General features: G+C 40.8%; 1 protein-coding gene across 4 annotated transcripts in view; it reads right to left on the bottom strand.

Annotated features, from left to right (window-relative positions):
- Positions 1–19,117, bottom strand: part of TRIP12 (thyroid hormone receptor interactor 12) — a 71,074-nt gene that overhangs the window by 39,674 nt on the left and 12,283 nt on the right. For all 4 annotated transcript variants that reach the window (XM_077929902.1, XM_028731158.2, XM_077929903.1 and 1 more), the window contains exons 2-4: positions 7,693–7,839; positions 5,422–5,547; positions 4,023–4,831 (exon numbers count right to left, since the gene is read on the bottom strand). In XM_077929902.1, coding sequence (XP_077786028.1) covers positions 4,023–4,831; positions 5,422–5,547; positions 7,693–7,790 — 1,033 coding nt within the window. In that variant the 5' untranslated portion in view covers positions 7,791–7,839. The remainder of the gene's footprint in view (positions 1–4,022; positions 4,832–5,421; positions 5,548–7,692; positions 7,840–19,117) is intronic.

Raw genomic sequence — 19,117 nt, 5'->3', positions numbered from 1 at the left:
ATGGGAACCAGTCTTTGCTTCCTGAGTCTCCCCAAAACAAATCAAGCAGTAAGCCAAGGTTACCAGAACTAAGCCAAGTCAGAACTTGTCTGTATTATTAGCTGAAGGACAGGTATTCAAAGAGTATGCATGGATGCAAGAATCTCAAATGTGGATTTCTATCCAATCAAGCTCAGCAACTGCAGCTGAACAAGTTCGTTTCTCCTAAAAGCTAGGATCTTAACAGGGCAGTCACTTTAAGAAAACTCACATATAAAATAATGGGAAAAGTAAGACAAAATCCTTGCTAGTCCTGTGAAGGAAGTATAAGCAACATTGTGAAAGATCCATTTGTTGAAGGCCAAAGTCCTAGATTAAGTACTATGCGTGAACAGAGTGGTGTCCTTGGTCTACATCTATCTCAAAAGGACCTCAAGGCCTCACAAGGCACAATCTGAACTAAAGCTAGAAATACAGGCATTGCCACTGGGGTCATTTCAAGTGCTATGCATTTTTCCTTAAGCTTCTTTTGAAGGAAACTAGCAGTTGCATATTTCAAAGTTGTATTTAGGAGTACCAGTTTGTGATGTAACTTTGAACAAAGATTTCAAGCAGTACTCTGGGGTGAATTTCCATTTTAGAGGGAAGTTGAACCTAAGGAAGAGCCATGAAATGTGACTGAGCAGCGAAATTTTATTTTTAAATATGCAAGAGTTTGAAATCTATGTTCTAACAGTAAGAATGCAAAAGATATCCAAAACAATAGCATTGTTTAAACAAAGGAAGGTTATTCCTTTTCAGAAGTTTAGAACAAAGGCTATGGGATATGACTGCATGGAAAACTACTGAAGTCACAGAGTCATACCTCATGTTGCGTCCGCTTCAGGATACATGTTTTTGTGTTGAATCCCGCAGCAACCCAGTAGTACCAGAACGGGTTACTTCCGGGTTTCGCTACTCGAACGTGCGCAGAACTGCTACATCGCGCTGCGCACGTGCTCAGACATGGCACTTCGGCTTGCGTTAGTTCCGTGTTACGGATGGGCCTCCGGAACGGATCCCGTCCGTAACACAAGGTTCCACTGTATTTTGGTAATTATAGCTAGCATACATGATAAAACCAAGAGAGATTAGAGGTTGTGAAAGGTTGTGTCTACAATATGCATTCAGAAGTGGACCCTATCCCTTTTCCAAGGAGAGAGGCAATCTATGTAGAAAATGAAATGTATTCCGATCATCTTAAGAGACTTAACACCAATTTTTAGATAAGAGCTCAGAATTGTTCTTGATCTGGGATCTGGAGCAACTTAGCTGAACAATGTTTAGACTAGTAGCTTCTGTCCCACACCACGTTATGTGGTTTAATCTACCATCAGACCAGGGTGTGTGCCTAAGAGCATCCAAGCAACCTGTTGCAAAGTTGACTTGAAAATGCTTTAGCTGCTCAGTTACCCGACATAGCTGAGTCATTAACTACTTGAGAGATAAATTTCCTCCTATCACTCCTACCCATCTCAAGGCTCAGAAGGATTCTGAAACCTTGCATATGCCTGAATTCAGGCCACAGGTTGCAAAAACAACCATTTCCCATCATCGGATAGCAAGCTGCAAATTTATTTTACCAGCATAAGCCTTCCTAAGATCATTTATGCATCATAACCTTAAGATGAGGCTACTACCTATACATCTAGGACATAAGCACAAGCTCTCCAGAGTCTTAGCAAAGGACTTTCTCATCAACTCCTACTTGATCTTTCAAACTGGAAATTATTACTATTATTATGTACCTGTCCTCCTTTCCCAAGGTCCCAGGGCAGGTTACACCACCAAAATACAACATAAAAATGACTTAGAACAACTTAAAATCACAAAAATAGGGTGGGCGCTAAAAAATATACACCTCAAGTGCCAAAAGGAAGGGTAAAGAGGTGTCTTCAGAATCTGCAGGAAGTTGTAAAATGAAGGTGCCAGAAGCACCTCTGTGATGAGGGAGTTTCACAACTTGGGGGCTGCCACAGAGAATGCCTTCTCTCAGCCCACTACTACCCAAGTCCCTGATGGTGGAGGGACTACCACGAATGACCCTTCTGCCACTCTTAGCACCCCTTCACTTATGAAAACACATTGTGGCCTATTCCGACTAGTAGCAGCTTTGTAAGGCCTAAATTAAAGGTTTTTCTTAGCCTTACTACAAGATACCCATTGTTGAAGTGTCAGGGATCAAACCCAGGCCCTTTTGCATGCAAGGGACAGCTGAGTTACACAATTGACTCTTCCCATATTTTTGCTTGATAACAGCTTGGAACTAACCTTTGGGATTAACTGGTGAATATTAAGTTAGTTGTTACCAGTGCTTTCTTTCTTCCCTGTTATTTCAACCTATGAAATCTAAACTATATGGACAATGTAAAACAAAAACAAAACCCTATTCTCTACTGTTAAGCATTTGGTCTTCTGATTGTACTGATTTACAGTAACCAGAACTTGGTCCTGTACTAGCCAGGCAGCTCATAAAGTTAAGTGTGAGGCTCTTCTGTGTTTCGACTATGGTGGAAGCACAACTGGTGGGGTCAAGAGATAGGGCTCTCTCAATGGTCATAACATCCCAACTGTCTTCTCTTAGTTTGTGAAGACTTTTTCCTGCCAGCAGACTAAATCTCCTTTTTTTACTGGAAGATTGTGTTTTATCTGCTATGCCTTGGTTAGATTTTATTTATTAAATTTGTATTCCACCCTTCAGCCTAAAGGTACGCAGGCTGAAACCCTACCTGCCTGTGGACCGTCTTGCTAGAGTGGTTGCATGCTCTGGTTATCTCCTGCTTGGACTACTGCAATGTGCTCAACCTGAGGCTACCTTTGAAGGTAACTCGGAAACTACAACTAATCCAGAATGTGGCGGCTAGACTGGTGACTGGGAGTGGCCGCCAAAACCATTAACACTGGTCCTGAAGGATCTTTATTGGCTCCTAGTGCGTTTCTGAGGAAAATTCAAAGTGTTGCTGCTGACCTTTAAAGCCCTAAATGGCCTCGGCCCAGTATACCTGAAGGAGCATCTCCACTCCCATTGCTCAGCACAGACACTGAGGTCCTCCTCTGAGGGTCCTCTGCTGTTTCCCTCACTGTGAGAAGCAAAATTACAGGGAACCAGGCAGAGGGCCTTCTCAGTAGTGGCGCCCTCTCTGTGGAACACCCTTCAGATGTCGAGGAGATAAAGAACTACATAACTTTTAGAAGACATCTGAAGGCAGCCCTGTATTGGGAATTTTTTAATGTTTGATGTTTATTATGTTTTGATATATGCTGGGTGGAGTAAATAATAATAATAATAACAATAATAATAATAATAGTAGTAGGGATGATGATGTCACTAATGTATGAAACAGAAATCAAAAAAGCAATACATCTGAACAACCTCCCTCTCTCCAAAATATCAAACCAATTCAACAGCAGTCTGGGTCACACACCAGTTTCCACAGGCTGAAAAAAGAGATTTGGTGCTGCAAAACACCTCTGGGCTACTTAATCGGAGGTTATGGACTGTGCTCCTGCGTAGTATTACTAAACACACATAGTTCTAAGGCATAGCAGAGAAGGACTATAAAACCTTGGTAAATATATATAAACAAGGTGATATCAGGGGATGAAAATATTTCAGGGTCCATATTAAAAAGCATACCCAATGTTAAGTTATTGTACAATAAGACAAGCAACTTGGAATAGAGACTAAGGACCAGTTCATATTTTGGATTAAATCTTTGCTTCCAGAAAACTAGCATGCTGAATAGATCAGGTCAAACCCTGTCTTCTTCAACATGGAGTTGTCCCCCTAAGGGGAAGTATTCAAATATACACCTCTGCATTTATAGCTGAAGTATTACAGTATATTCTCCTTGGCTATAACAATTGTACAGACTTCCCCTCCCCATGATTCTCACCTGCAAATTACTTCTTATTCTATTTAATGCAAATCCTGCACAATAAGCATGTTACATAAGGTGGTCAAATTTCAAGCCCTCACATAAGTAAAAACATTTTCAACTTACTTGCTAGTTTAGCCTGCAATCCTGAAGGCCCGGGTTTTGATGCCTCTGGCTTAGAAGAGCCTGGCAGAGTCAGTTTTGTTTTAGGCAGGCTAACCTTGGGGCTGAAACGAGCAGCCCAATCAAACTTTGAAGAGCCACTTATTTTATTCTGTTCTTTATCACGGCTACTTCTCCGTGGGCTGGGGCTGGATGCAGATCTGGAACGCCTGGCCTTACTCTGGTCTTTCCCCTGTTTCACTCTGGCACCCTGAGGAACAGCAGAAGAGGCAGAAGCAACAACAGAAGAGGAGGAGGATGTGGAGGCTGAAGAGGAAGAATCTGTGATGGTGCTACACCCAGCTTTGGCTGAGCTCGCTGATTTTGAAGCCAGCTTGGTGGGTTTTGCTGGTCTCTCTTCACTGCCAGTCGATTCAGCTGGTGGACGACTCTTTACAATGGATGAGGTCTCTGTCCTTTTCCGTTTCTGGCTTCGGGAGCCACTGGCAGCTCCACCCTTTCTGGTATGAGCCTTGCTTGTTGATGGCAATTGTGAAGACTTTGACTCCTGCTCTTGATGCAAGTGTCTTTTCTTAGACTTAGTCTGTGGCTTGTTTGTTTCCAAATCTGAGGAAGAATCAGCGTGCTGAAGTGCTTTGGTTTTTTTGGCAGGGCTAGGAGAATTTGTCTGGTTGTAATCTGGGCTAGCACTGCGTTTCACTCCTCGAGGACTGTCCTTTTTAGGCACCTGCCCTGGTTTTTGCCGCTCCAAAGTATTGTCTGTGTCCAGAGCCTCTTGTTGTGGAATTATAATAGCAGATGAGGTACAGCCTCTGTTGAGGGGGAGAAAAAAGCAGTATAATCATCATCATCATTATCATCATCATCTACAGAGTCATCCAGCTATTTAATTTGTGGTATTCCAAGGAAAGGAAATTATAATAGTAAAAAAAGTAACTATCTAAAATGCAAAAATCTACATTAAACTTTTAATTCTGATTTTAGTAAGCAACTTTGATTGAAGCAGTAGTGCTGAAAGCTTTACAGAAACTTGTATTGTCAACATGTGTGTCTGTAACATACTAAACAATTAATAATGAAAAGCGACCACTTCAGTATTGCATTTTTTTTTTTTCCATTTCAGAATTTTCACCAAAAAGGTAATGGATATTCAAAAATGCAGTATAGCTGGGGAAAGTTTCCAGGCTGCAGTTCAAGAAATAACAGATATTACAGAAACTGGGGTCATCAAATGAAGTGGTGGTGGTTCAGGGTAGACAAAAGGAATCGCTTCTTTACATAGCACATATAACTACATAGCATCCATAAATAAACTTGTTATTGCTTACAACAGATACGACAATGAAGATTACAATATATACTGCTGAAGTTATATTTGTAAATTCAGAAAAATAAAAGTTACCTTTTAGAAACTTGTCCCTTGGACTGTTCAGAAGTAGTATTGGACTGCACTTTGGGTGCCTTTGATACTGATTTTCTACTTTCAGAAGGGCTATGTGCCTTATGTTTTGCCTGCCCTAAATGTGACCTGCCAGCAAATAATTAATAACAGAAAGCTATCAGGAAAACTGGCATACAAACACAAATGTATACATGGAGTATATTTGCAGTATAGTTTTCTACTAAGCCTATGCAAAGATGTTCTAGGGAGAAAAGTTAGGTATATCAAGACATCAACTCTCTCAAATGAAATTATATCTCAAATTAGTATTCTTTGATATTTCCTGGCCTTTTCAGTCTTTCAATCATTGACATTAAGCAGAGATTTGGAATCATGAACCTATTTGGAAGTTTGTAGTTTCCTATATTCATTTGCATTTCCTCTTACTAACAATTTGCATACGGGCAACTAAGAAATGTTCCAAACTTCTCACCTTCCCTCTACACAAATGATAAACATCTGCACAATGATTCTGTAGTTGATAAATCCTGCAGCTCCATAAAATTATTTGTAACTTGAGCAATTATTCACCAAATATACATTTAGCATTTTTGTTTACCAAAATAAATTACATGTCAATGGAATAAACAACTATCTGACGTTTAGAAGACATCGGAAGGCAGCCCTGTTTAGGGAGGTTTTTTAATGACTGATGTTTTAATGTATATTTAATTTCCTGTGAATAAAGAAATGCTAGTGGTTGGCAACAGTTTACCATTACCCTTTGAAATGGGGGGGGGGGGAGAGAGAAGAATCACTGTCCCTGTGTAATACAGAAATTAGAAATAAGTGAAGAGAAGGTGAAGCACAAGCTGCCACATGCACTACTGACGTAATGCTGAGGGAGATGTGCCCAGGCACGGTTAAGTAATATGATCAGCCACCAGAGTCCATCTCCTTCTTAATTATGCAGATCAATTGCTTGATATATCTTGGCCACTTGAGAGTTGAGTTACTCAATATTTCTAAAGTTAATAGCATTTGAATTAAATATCTGAAAATTAAGCTGCATCTGTTTAAACATAAATCTAGTCAGTCATACCACAGCCTGTCAAGTCAGATTCACCAACTTTTGTGTGGAGAATACAGGGCATACAGTAATTATTAAAAAGATGCTGCTGTATCTCTGGATTTAGAGTAATTTATTTAAAATTTATTATGCATCCCTGAATGTCAAAATATGTTTCTAAATGGTTTACAAAGCATCAAAAACCAGTTAAACAAACTATTAAAAGATAAATATCCAGGTCAAGATATTTGTGTAAATAAGTGCTTCAAAAGCCAGTGGAAAACTAATGTAGATGCCCCTGCCCCAAGTATTTTGGTTGGAAGTACATTCCATAAAACCAGTGCTACCACTGAGAAAGCCCATATCCGTGTTACTGCAAAGCAACAATGATTAGGCCATGGAAGTCTAACCAGGTTCCATTTGTTTATCTTAATGATGTTACTGGGCAGTGGAGGGGGATTTGGTCTTTCAAGACATTAAGGACTCCAATTTACGTAGTTTAAAAAACCGTCAACTTCAGAACCCATGGTCTGAAATCGGCTTGTTTTGAGGCTGGCCATATTTATTGTCCAACCATGACTCCTAGTTTCAGACATGAAAGGAAGCCATGACCAGCTTAAACTGAAATTAAAACTTCCAAAGTCCTGCTAAGGAAAGGAGAGGTGGTCACTACAGTGCTGCTAATGCAGCGGTTTGACTTTACCCCTGGAGGCGCACTCCATTGTCGTTGAAGACAGATGGATGCCAACACCAAATAACTATGTGCATATGTTATGTCTGCTGTGTCAAGGAAACGCCATGCTGAGAGGCTGGTGCATAAATCAACACTCAGATGTAAAATTCTTTTTACATTCTTGCTGCAAGATAAAGCCAAATGTACAACAGGCCATTTTAGTCTCTTTTCCAAAGAAATCTGTACTAAAAACCTGAACCAAAATATTGCATGTGAGATTCAGTCCATAGAACAAGACTTTAAACCTTAAATATGCTTAAGCCCTGTGAACTAGGCATTCTAGTTCAATGCTTAGAAGGATGTTGTGCATTTTAAGTTTATATTCACAATTCTAGCTGTTAAGGCCAAAAGTAGACATTTCAGAGATACTAATAAATGCAAGGGAAGTATAGTTATCTGGCCTAAAGAAAGAAAAAGATTTATTGGGTTATCCCCCCTCAAGTGTTAATCATCCTCTGATGATCAGAAGTTTGTAGATAACGAGTCATACCTTCCTCCTACTGCGTCGTCTTGTGGTTGGGCCCCGACAGTGTTCCTTTGTGAACGTCGCAGTGAGCCCCCTGGACTGTTACTAGGCCGGTTGGACATTGGCACCTCTCTCCTGAAGGGACATACCCTTTCTAGACACTACCATTCACTGAAAGACAAAAAAAGAGCCCCAATGAGAATATCTGGCCTCTGTTGCAATGTTTACATCTTATGATAAAGGTTAATTAATCCTCACAATATTTTAGAGAAAACAGAATTATATACCAATGAACATTTCAAACAATGACCAAATATCACTTATTAAAGTTTCTAAAGCATTGCTTGCTAGGATACATTAGCAGATAGAAAGAGAAAGAGAACACATTCAGTGATTAAAAAAAAAATTCAACATATTTTAACCAAATCAGAAAGGGCTTATGTACACAATATCCCCTTGGCCATCACTAGGTTGCAGAAGCATAGTAATCGCTTTCTCAGAAAAAAAACAACCCAGCTTCAACCACCATTGATGCCAACTAGAGTCATCAGCCCTGAGTGCTCACTGGAAGGACAGATCGTGAAGCTGAGGCTCCAATACTTTGGCCACCTCATGAGAAGAGAAGACGCCCTGGAAAAGACCCTGATGTTGGGAAAGATCACAAGGAGAAGGGGACGACAGAGGACGAGATGGTTGGACAGTGTTCTCGAAGCTACCAGCATGAGTTTGACCAAACTGCGGGAGGCAGTGGAAGACAAGAGTGCCTGGCGTGCTCTGGTCCATGGGGTCACGAAGAGTCGGACACGACTAAACGACTAAACAACAACAGAGTCATTACTAGACAGTTGGAACTAGCTTCAAATCCTGGCTAAAACCCTAGTTAGTGCCAAGAATAGTTAAAGACGGTTCCAATATAAGCCTTAATCAGTAATAGGCTGATTACCGTATTTTTCTCTCTATAACACTCACATTTTTTCTCCTAAAAAGTAAGGGGAAATGTCTGTGCGTGTTACTGAGCGAATGTGTGGTCCCTGGAGCCAACTGGCCCGAGTACAGGGGCAAAAATCAGATCGCGGAGGAGGGAAGGCTAAAGAGAGGAGGGTTGCTGCTTTCCTGCATTCTGCCTCAGGGTCTTATCGCCCACTGTTTTCGGTTGCTGTGTTTGCTCAAACGCAACAAAGAGCAGGGAAAACCCCTGCCCTCTTGGCAAGCAGAGGGGAAAGGAAAAGATTGCGTCCTTCCTTCTAATTCCTTCCTAGTCACACTGCGCGCAGGCTCCAGCCCACCCGGCTCAGGTTCCGTCGGCTAGGAGTGCAGCCGACAGCCACCACCTCCTCCTCTCCGTGCTCCACTGCTGCTGCTGCGTCCAGCATTGCAGGCAGCCGGAAAATGCAGGTGGGAGAGAAAGAGGGGGGGGCTGGCTTGGGTGGGTGGGGGGAAACTTTTGCCTTCCTTTCCTCCCTCCCGTTAAACCCCTCTCCTGCATTCTTAGCCAGCTGCTTCTCTGCACACCCCTCTCGTGCTCCTTGTCCCTTCTGTGTTTTTCCTTCCCTCCCCACTTAAAACGTGGTTACAAAGCACGGATCCACATGGATCCTCAGGATCTTTGCATTGGGTCACCCCAAATTCACCATCAGATCACATTACATGTCCATGGCTACAGCCTGCACCAAAAAAATCACGCACCCACTTGCCTGGGACTGCAATGGTGCAAAAATGTGGTTACAAAGCACAGATCCACATGGATTCTCAGGATTTTTGCATTGGGCTACCCCAAACTCACCGTCAAATCACATGTCTGTGGCCATAGCATGAAGCACAAAAATGATACATCCACTGTTTCATTCAGAATTTTTTTTCTTGTTTTCCTCCTCTAAAAACTATGTGCGTGTTATGGTCAGGTGCGTGTTATCGAACGAAAAATACGGTAATTCATGCAGAAAAATGAGAGTTGTTGAGTAATCCCTCATAGTTAAGGGAATGGGAGAACTGTGAGAGCATCACATATATTAGTTCTTACATGTGCTGCTCTCCAATGCACAAACATCACTACTTTAATTTTGTGACAGTCCCTTCAACAAGATTCCTCAACAAATGTTTGTCTAAACGAGCACAGATTGCTCAGACTGTAATACTAGTTTATTGGTTTATTAAATTTCTATACCACCTTCATCCCAAAATCACAGGGCAGTTTACATTATAAAAACTGAGAAATGTAACATAGAAGCAAACAAAAACAATATGACTAGCCCCCCCCCCCCCCCCCGAGTTTAAAAGGCCATAGATGAATATGCCAGGGAGAAGCTCAAAGATGGCTAATCTGCAAGGAAGGAAGACCTTACCAAAGGCATGATTTCAGCATACACTGTCAATAAATAGCATTTAAAATTGTCCAATATTTAAAGATAAATAATGACTTTGGGAATGTTACAGCAACTACATTGTGGCACTGCATTTTAAGGGTTTATGAAGAGCAAAAATGCATACGATGGCTGTGAGGCTTGAAAACATATTACTTTGCTAATGACCTCAGAAGTAAAGCTCTACACTGCGATGCCAATGTCCTTGGTGATAAAAATCTAACGTTTGCACCATTTCCAAGTGCAGCGGCTAGTCCCAGAAGTGTGTTGACCATGACATTTTTTACTTAAACCATTCACAGTATTTCGCCCTCCACCCGTTCTTTAGACTTAGCATGGAAACAATTATCTAGAAAACAGGTAGGAAAATACCTTTTGCTTATGCTGCAGTCATTTACACACTCAGAAGTAGCCCCAACTGAATTAAATGGAAATCACTTCCAGGTAAGCAATCTTGTTGAGAATATACCTTCCATCAGCCCCAGCTGACATGGCCAATTGCCAGGAATGGCCTTTTTTGTAATCCAACAACATTTGGAGGGCCACAGATTTCCCACCCCTGAAGTACAAGATCATAGTGCTTTACAATAAACACAGAAGCACAGAGACAGAGCAGAGGATCCTGCCAGCATCGTTTCAATAGTACAGGAGGGCAAATGAATAAGATGAATGGGGGCAAATGCTATTCTACATTTACAGGCTTTGTTTCAGTTGCTAATGAGAGGTGAGTGTTAAATGTGAGGTGGTTTTTGAAAGACAAGGTACTGTATTGCCAAAAGTTCTGGGAGAAAAGACAAAATTATCAATTCAGTGTTGCAAGCCCAAGTCTGTGAATTCACTCCCAACTGAGATTACAGGCAAAATCCTTGCTGAACAGGTGCATGACAAGGTCTTCCTTATTCCAGTACACATTTTATGGTAGTGCATGGGCTTATGCTTAGTTTTATATAAAACCATGCTTTATTTACTGATTTCAAAAATATTTGTACTTATAAAAGCACAAACTTTCACACACGACACAGTAAGGTCTTACTGGGAACATGCAAATGTGTGGGCTCTCAGAAAAAGGCTTAAGCCAGCATGGTGTAGTGGTTAAGAGTGGTGGACTTGTAATCTGGTGAACCAGGTTTGCTTCCCCACTCCTCCACATGCAGATGCTGGGTGACCTTGGGCTAGTCACACTTCTCTGAAGTCTCTCAGCCTCACTCACCTCACCTCACATAGTGTTTGCTGTGGGGGAGGAAGGGAAAGGAGATTGTTAGCCGCTTTGAGACTCCTTAAGGGGAGTGAAAGGCGGGATATCAAATCCAAACTTCTTCTTCTTAAGAGCACTTTGATCCTTACTCATCCTTTTTGCTCTGGCAGCAAGCTGAGCTAAGCCAACGCTTGACTTAGCGTATCATTCCAACTCAGGCTCATGATTAAGGTATCGCCTCACTAACCACAAGCTGTAGCAAAAAACAAGCCTTGGCATCCAAATGTGGTTAGTGAAAAGAGACCTTAATTGCAAGTGTGATTTTAGACAACATGTTAAGCCAAACTTAACTGATGAGCCGTAGCTTGGCCTATCATGCTATGCAAGCAATACCAATATATTGGTTTGTAATATGGAATACCACGATTCTTACTTAAGCCTTTATTGCGGTTTCTTGTAATTTCACCTTTCAGTTCACAACTACAAGGTTAGCTTTGATTTACTCATATATTCCTCTAAACTCACCTTTTAGTATTTTTCTAATGTTTAGTAATTGCCACTTTTGCTGATGAATCAGATTGTGCCATTTCTTTACAGTCAGCTATATACAGACTCTGTGCAAAGACAAAACTATTTCAGCTCTGAAGTTTAAAGAATAGGGAGGAAGCTGTAATCGTGTGTGTGTGTGTGTGTGTGTGTGTGTGTGTGTGTGTAAGAGACCTCGTGGCTAGGTGTTACAACTAATCAACATTTAGCATCATTATTACAAATATAGTAGCATTCTGGGCCGAAACAGCTGTTATACCAGTCCTCAGTAACAGATTTACGTATTGTGAGATAGAACAGCAAATTATAGGGTGTAACAAGTTTGAACAGAAGTTAGTGCCTTATCTTAAGAATGTTCTGTCCAAAACACTCCAACAGTTATCTGAATGATTTGTGCTTATTTATCCTCTCTTGCAGGAGCAAGATGCCATCTGAACAAGATTCTTCTTCCTTTCTTCCAGTTTCTTTCAAGCTTCCTCAGTTCTACCCTATTGTGACTACACCATAGCCATGTCCGTTTGGTCACATTTTATTAAGTGTAACAGTAACGCGGTTCAAGTATTTAACGTGCACACAAAAGGTTCTGTTTCATTTGTTCATAAGCTTGCCAAAATGTTATAAAACATGTATGGCTTTGGGGTGGTTTGACACAGAAGCTTCATTGTACTAAATAGGTTCTGCTTAAGCCTTCTTTTGTAGAGCTTTTAATATTTTTGGATAGGACAGGACTAGAGGTTCCATCAGTCACCTGGCATGAATGCTTAAGGCATTAAAATGTATACAAATCCATTCGCAATTGCCCCAAATTTTTAGTATAATGGCAAGAGAACCAACCAAAAATGAATTTTTAAAATTAATTTAAATGTGGTATACCTAAATCCAGATTTGTCTGTTCAGTTGAACAGACACATGGAATCTATGCAACTGACCTTACTCTTCCACATTACAAGTACCCAACTGGCAAGCAATACCACCCACACAGAATGACAGTGTTGGGTGGGACCTTAGAAGTCATCTAGTCCAAACCCCTACACAATATTTTCAGTTGCATGAACTCCATGTTTCTGTTCCAGTGACCAAATGCATTAGGGGTTTTGCTCCACTTCTCCTGTCACTGACATACATCCTGCTCCAAGTTAGCGATGAAGCTTGAACCAAACACAATATAGCACATCACAATACACCATACACATATTGCCTAAATAAAGTTTCCTGGCATTTTTGGAGTTTCTGTGAACATGGAAAGCCCTTAACAAAACATGTTAAACTCACAGTGGAGGTTTTTTTTGATAACTTATACTTGCTTTATAATCTTAATTTTCTAAAAAGGTCTGAACCATTCTTAAAAAGAGAACCATGTTTAGGCCACAAGCCATTTAATTATAATGTAAGCACCTATTATTGTCTTAGCTAGGTAAACTGACTTCAGTTTTAAAAGTTACTGCCAGTCCTGCAAAATCGCTATCTGAAACTCAAGCTAGATTTCTGCTCTTATATCCTTAGGTGGATTAAACTACATTGTTTACCTGTTTAATTTATTGTGTTTGCATGGTTTGTTCAAATGCAACTCATTAGTTATACAATGCTAGTTTGAATGTTTTCTGTCAGTGCCAAGGGTAGAGTCATCTTTTAGTCCCCTGAAGAAGAAGAGGAGGAGTTTGGATTTGATATCCCGCCTTTCACTCCCCTTCAGGAGTCTCAAAGCGGCTAACATTCTCCTTTCCCTTCCTCCCCCACAACAAACACTCTGTGAGGTGAGTGGGGCTGAGAGACTTCAAAGAAGTGTGACTGGCCCAAGGTCACCCAGCAGCTGCATGTGGAGGAGCGGAGACGCGAACCCGGTTCCCCAGATTATGAGACTACCGCTCTTAACCACTACACCACACTGGCTCTCGTACAGAAAGTACAGAAGCCTTTTGCAAACACTACTATTTATTTAATGTCTCTATGGAATAACAGGCAGAAACTTGATTTTTAGAAGAATCTGAAATGCTAGTTACTAGATTCTGCAACTGTTACTAGATTCCATGCATGCTGCAACAAAAAATGCAAATGAGTACATATCTTTACATAAGGAAAGGAGGAATTTCAATAATTTTGGGTACTGTACTTTTATCCTGCAAGGGTGAAATTGTGACTATATTTCTAGCCAGCAATTTTCTTTTTTCATAGCTCTGGCTACCAACACTTTCTTAATGATTTATGTCCCATCCAAACTAACAATTAGTCCATAACCTGGGAATTCACAAACTTCATTTCTCACCATCAATTTCTAGTAGTTTCTGCAGGAGGTGGATCTAAGTCACTTCTGCAAAGCAGAAAACATTATCATGCCCTTCTTTCGTTCATGCATAAGTATGATATTGCAATTAAAGGACAACAGTACATGCAATACTTATGAACATATGCACATGTCTGATATCTCAACTCAGGTTTTTTGAGGCAGAAGGCAGAAATGACAAGGTCTATTTTTGGACAAGAACTGCTTGTCAAGATTAAGGCGGATTCCCACATGACCAACCTGTCAAGATCACATGATGTTACACCCTTTAATAGATATATTTCTAGGTAAGTATACCTAAGGACAGGCTACACAACTCAGTTTGACTAGAAACATTTTCTGGTCTTTGGGAGGAAGGAAAGGCACCTATTTATTCGAAATTACTACAAGATTGAAATACTAGTATCTCCCCCCCCCCCCATTATCTTCCATCTATTCAGGATCCTTTATAAACACAGAACAGTAATCCTTATTCTATTGCTTCTAAACAACCCATGTACCACATCAACCTTAGAGGGCAATTAAAAAAGTTTAAGGGTTTGAGAATAATTTCATTTTTAAATGGCTTAAAAAAATAATGCATGTTAAAAAATAGAGTTAGAAAAAAAGTGGGCTATTAGACTTTGTGGGCTTATATGCAAGGCTACATTGCCACCCTGTAATTCCACACTCTGCGTCACCATTTGCCTACTTAATTCTTAATTTATCTCATTTAAAGTGTTCAAACTGTTTCCTATATTCTATTTCAGCTATTTTTAATAATATTTACGACTACAAAGTTTTGCTCACAGAGGACACTAAACCAAACTATGGCTAACCATGAATGAGCAAGCATATTGGTGGCACATTTAGAAAACGGCAGCCACTTTGCTCCCCCACACAGTGCAGATGCTATTGTGCTGCTGGGAGCTAAGCCATGTTTGGCTTAGAGTTACAAAGCAAAGCAAACATGATTGCTTGTTCATAGTTTGGGCTTAGCATTACATATGAACCAGGACAACAGGTCAGATAGGCGGACTGAAAGAATTATGACTTGCCTAAGGCACTCACTGAATGTGCAGAAAAAGTCAGTTTGCAGCAGAAGAGATTTGCATCAGGGATGCTACAGTTGATCCATCCTATGTTTTGTTACTATGCTAAGCAAGATGTTTTTGTTTTAATTCTGATCTCAGTTACAGAAATTACAACAGAGGCCAGAGTTACCAAAACATGAGGCAAGAGAAGAAAAGGGAGGGGGGAAACTGGACAGTGTAGTAACCAATGATCAACTGCTGGGATCCGAAGTACAGTCCAAATTAAAATTCCCTTAGAAATGTCTATATACTTTGGAGGTAATGTAAGTTAGAACTATGGGAAGTTAAATGTAGGCCTCTCTCTATTTTAGTATAAAGGCCACCTCAGATTGCCCCTTCCTAGGAGCAATATTAGTACCCATTATCTAAAAGGTACTACCTACCATGCTGAAGGGATGCGCGTGGCGCTGCGGGTTAAACCACAGAGCCTAGGACTTGCAGATCAGAAGGTTGGTAATCTCCGCGACGGGATAGGCTCCCATTGCTTGGTCCCTGCTCCTGCCAACCTAGCAGTTCGAAAGCACGTCAAAGTGCAAGTAGATAAATAGGTACCGCTCCGGCGGGAAAGTAAACAGCATTTCCGTGCGCTGCTCTGGTTCACCAGAAGCGGCTTAGTCATGCTGGCCACATGACGCGGAAGCTGTACCAATAAAGCGAGATGAGCGCCGCAACCCCAGAGTCGGCCATGACTGGACCTAATGGTCAGGGGTCCCTTTAACTTTACCATGCTGAAGGTAAATCAGCTACCCATATTAAAACAGCAATTCAATTACATACTTTAGGTGTCAGTTCCATTGAGCTCAGTTTGACTCCCTTCTGAGTCAATTGTGCATGAAAGCACAAGACAGAACCAGGACCCAAATTATTATTTCAGTTAAGAAATATGAATCAAGGGAAGATTGTACAAAGAGTTGGGGGGAAAGAAAAAAGAAAAAATTGCTAAAATCCATTTTTATCTTATAGTTTCATTTTCACATCAGGTAGCTCCAGAGGAACAAAGATTTTGGGCCAGATTCAACTGAACAGTTGCTCTGGCAGGGCCAGCTCAACAAGTCCCGCTAACACAATGGGGCTTTCCACCAATCTCCTCTGCACCTCCTCCCACCAAAACAGTTCGGTTCTGTGTTTTAGTTAGATGAAAATTACTGCAGCTTTCTTTCAGTTAATTGAACAGAGTAGAATCTCTAGGGATTTAATCTCTAGAAAATTAAGGAAGAAAATGCTTCTTCTATTAGTAAAATAACGTATGTGCTCAAAACAACAAATTGTGTTATTCTGTTACTATATCCAATATGTCACTTCTTCTGAGACATATGTAACTACCCCACTTTTTTATTTTTGACTACATATATTACACTATGCAAAATGTTAACATTTATACATTTCTGAGGCAGCCAAGATTTAATCAGCTGGCCAGTTGTTTTTAAATGGCAAACAAACCAAAAAATGCCCCAGTTAATGAGTCAGATCAAACTTTTGCCCTTAACTGCCGACAGCAGCGTTCATGACATCATGCCAGTGCTGGGGATTGTCATGGATTCTATTCAGACGCCAATAGCTCAGTCGGTAAGGCATGAGACACTTTATCTCAGGGGTGTGGGTTCAAGCCGCATGTTGGGCAAAAGATTCCTGCATTGCAGGGGGTTGGACCAGATAATCTCTGTGGTCCCTTTCCAACTCTACAGTTCTATGATTCAATCTATGTGCACTTTATACCAGGGCTAACCCTTTCTCCCTATTACATAAGCCACCACTCAGCTCACCACTGAAGGATAAGAAAAAGGGCTGCCTTTGTTCACTACAGATCACATACACGAGATTATTCAGGATTTGGAGATAAAGCATGGTCATGCTCACTGAAAGCAATATTCAAATATATATAAATACTTGCTTCTACATCTCAATTCAGTCTGGACACACCATCAATTGTGGCTTCAATATATAATCAACTGATAATTCACATTAACATTTTTATTGTACAATATTTACTCTCATTTTTATTTATTTTTATTTTTTTTGGAATTAGGATGTTCATGGTAGTATATATATAGGATTTTTTTGTGACCAGCATTTATCTGCTTCTGAGTTTTCTTTTCCTGTTTTAGAGGGTTGTGGGGTTTTTTGGGGCGGTTGGCCTAGTTGGCATCTTCTGGTCTCCTCAAAGCCCAAGGTTGGGATAGAAAGACAAACTGCTAAAGTGATCAAACAAGCTTCTTTGTTAAGTTAATAGTTCTAGCTATGTGTTAAGTATTTCTCTGCATGACTTAAGAATTCAGCTGACTGGTTGCCACAGAAACTACTAACTGATGCTTTCAGAAGCAGAATAAAGGGGGGTTTCCTCTCCTGTCTGTCTGGAGGGAATGCAATGGGGCAAGTGTAAGAAGAAAACTGGGCTGGAAAGAGACTCAGGCTTGACTTGCTCTGTGTGCTGAATCCAAAGTTCCGGCTTGCAGGGCAGGGGGACAATGAGAGATCCAATAGGGTAGCAATATTATTTGTGTGTAAATAAAAACATCTATCACACAAAAACCACACAGAATGTCCTTCATCTAAGCCTGAGTTGTATGCTGGCACTCTTGAAATCTCTCACTACTTAGAGAGACTAACATGTGCACAACATACCTATCTCATTATTTAAACCCCAGTCCATAACTACATTTGGTTAAACTTTCCCTTATTAAATGGAAACATCAGACATTAATCAATAGCTGCTTCAATAGAGAGAGACTGAACAGTTCATGATCATCTAGTACATGTCGTGTCCATACATGTGTTCATATACAGGCGGAACAACTCTTGTCTTACAGGCCCTGCGGAAAAGACATACTGTAATCCAAAGGAAATTTTTCGTTTATAAAACTGATGTTTTATGAAACAAAAATGCTCAGAAAAAGGAGTTTCAAAAGAATGAACCAACAGTGGTAATTTTTCCACTTGTTACGTAGCGAACTGCCCTTCACTTCCCAATCACTGCTCCTGGCTGAGTTGGGTTATGAGAAGAGACACAATGGGAAGATGTTTAGTCTGCCACAGCCCTAGAGGGAAGAAACATGGTCAAGTGACTAAAGCAGCAACCTGCCCCTTCTGACCTCTCGAGCTGGAGTAAGAAGCTTCTTTTGCCCCTTATCAACTGTATTTGAGATCACAACCCGTTTACTTTATTCAGTGCTCTTTTTTTCTAGAAAAAAGGTTTAGGGTTACTCTCATATTCCTACTCATATTGAAATACTGCCCCTCAATGAGGCCAAACTTAGATTCACAAAACATTTTGGGGTATGCGTACCCCCGCATTCCCCCAGAAAAAAACACTGACTTTGCCACATTAAACTTACTGACAACAGCAGCCACTGCTGTCTCCATAGTCTCTGTAAGTACTGTTTTTTAAGAAGAGTGTTGCTAATTAATTTTCTTAAACACATGACTAACAAACTGCCTGCCATTATAACAGGAAGGATGTGTTGAAGGACAGCCTGTATATTGCAGAATCGTCATAGGAAGGGAAGTTGCAAAGCTTCTGTTCCCAACAGTGCCTTCCTACCTTCCATGGATGGCAGCCAACCCCATTGACAGGTATGTGGGCAGGCCACTTAACCCATTTGAACACATCCATTTGTCCTACAGAATTCTGAAGCAGATACTAAGAACCATGGCACCCTATCTGGATTACCCTTCATGGGCTCCACTGCTTGGAGAGAAGCTGATGCCGTGAAAAGTTAAATCTTATTTTATTATTTGTCTTATTAGTTTATAAGCCTGCCCTGTTCCTACTGCTACCATACTGCCGGGGAACAAATCAGAGTCTGACTTGTGAGGATGCTTGAACCAAAGCTCATGGTTTGTTTGTCTCCAAACAAGCCATGGGTAACCAAGGCTTGCTCTTGGGGGAAACAAACCATGAACCTGGGTTTGGAGGGATCTGACAAGTCCTGCTATAGTTTGATTTGTCTGCAGTGCAGCAGCAGCAAGAGCAGGAAATGAGTGCAGCATAAACTTT

Source organism: Podarcis muralis, chromosome 6 (genome assembly GCF_964188315.1).
Source record: "Podarcis muralis chromosome 6, rPodMur119.hap1.1, whole genome shotgun sequence".
Lineage (NCBI taxonomy): Eukaryota > Metazoa > Chordata > Lepidosauria > Squamata > Lacertidae > Podarcis > Podarcis muralis.
This window is presented reverse-complemented; position numbering and strand designations above follow the sequence as displayed.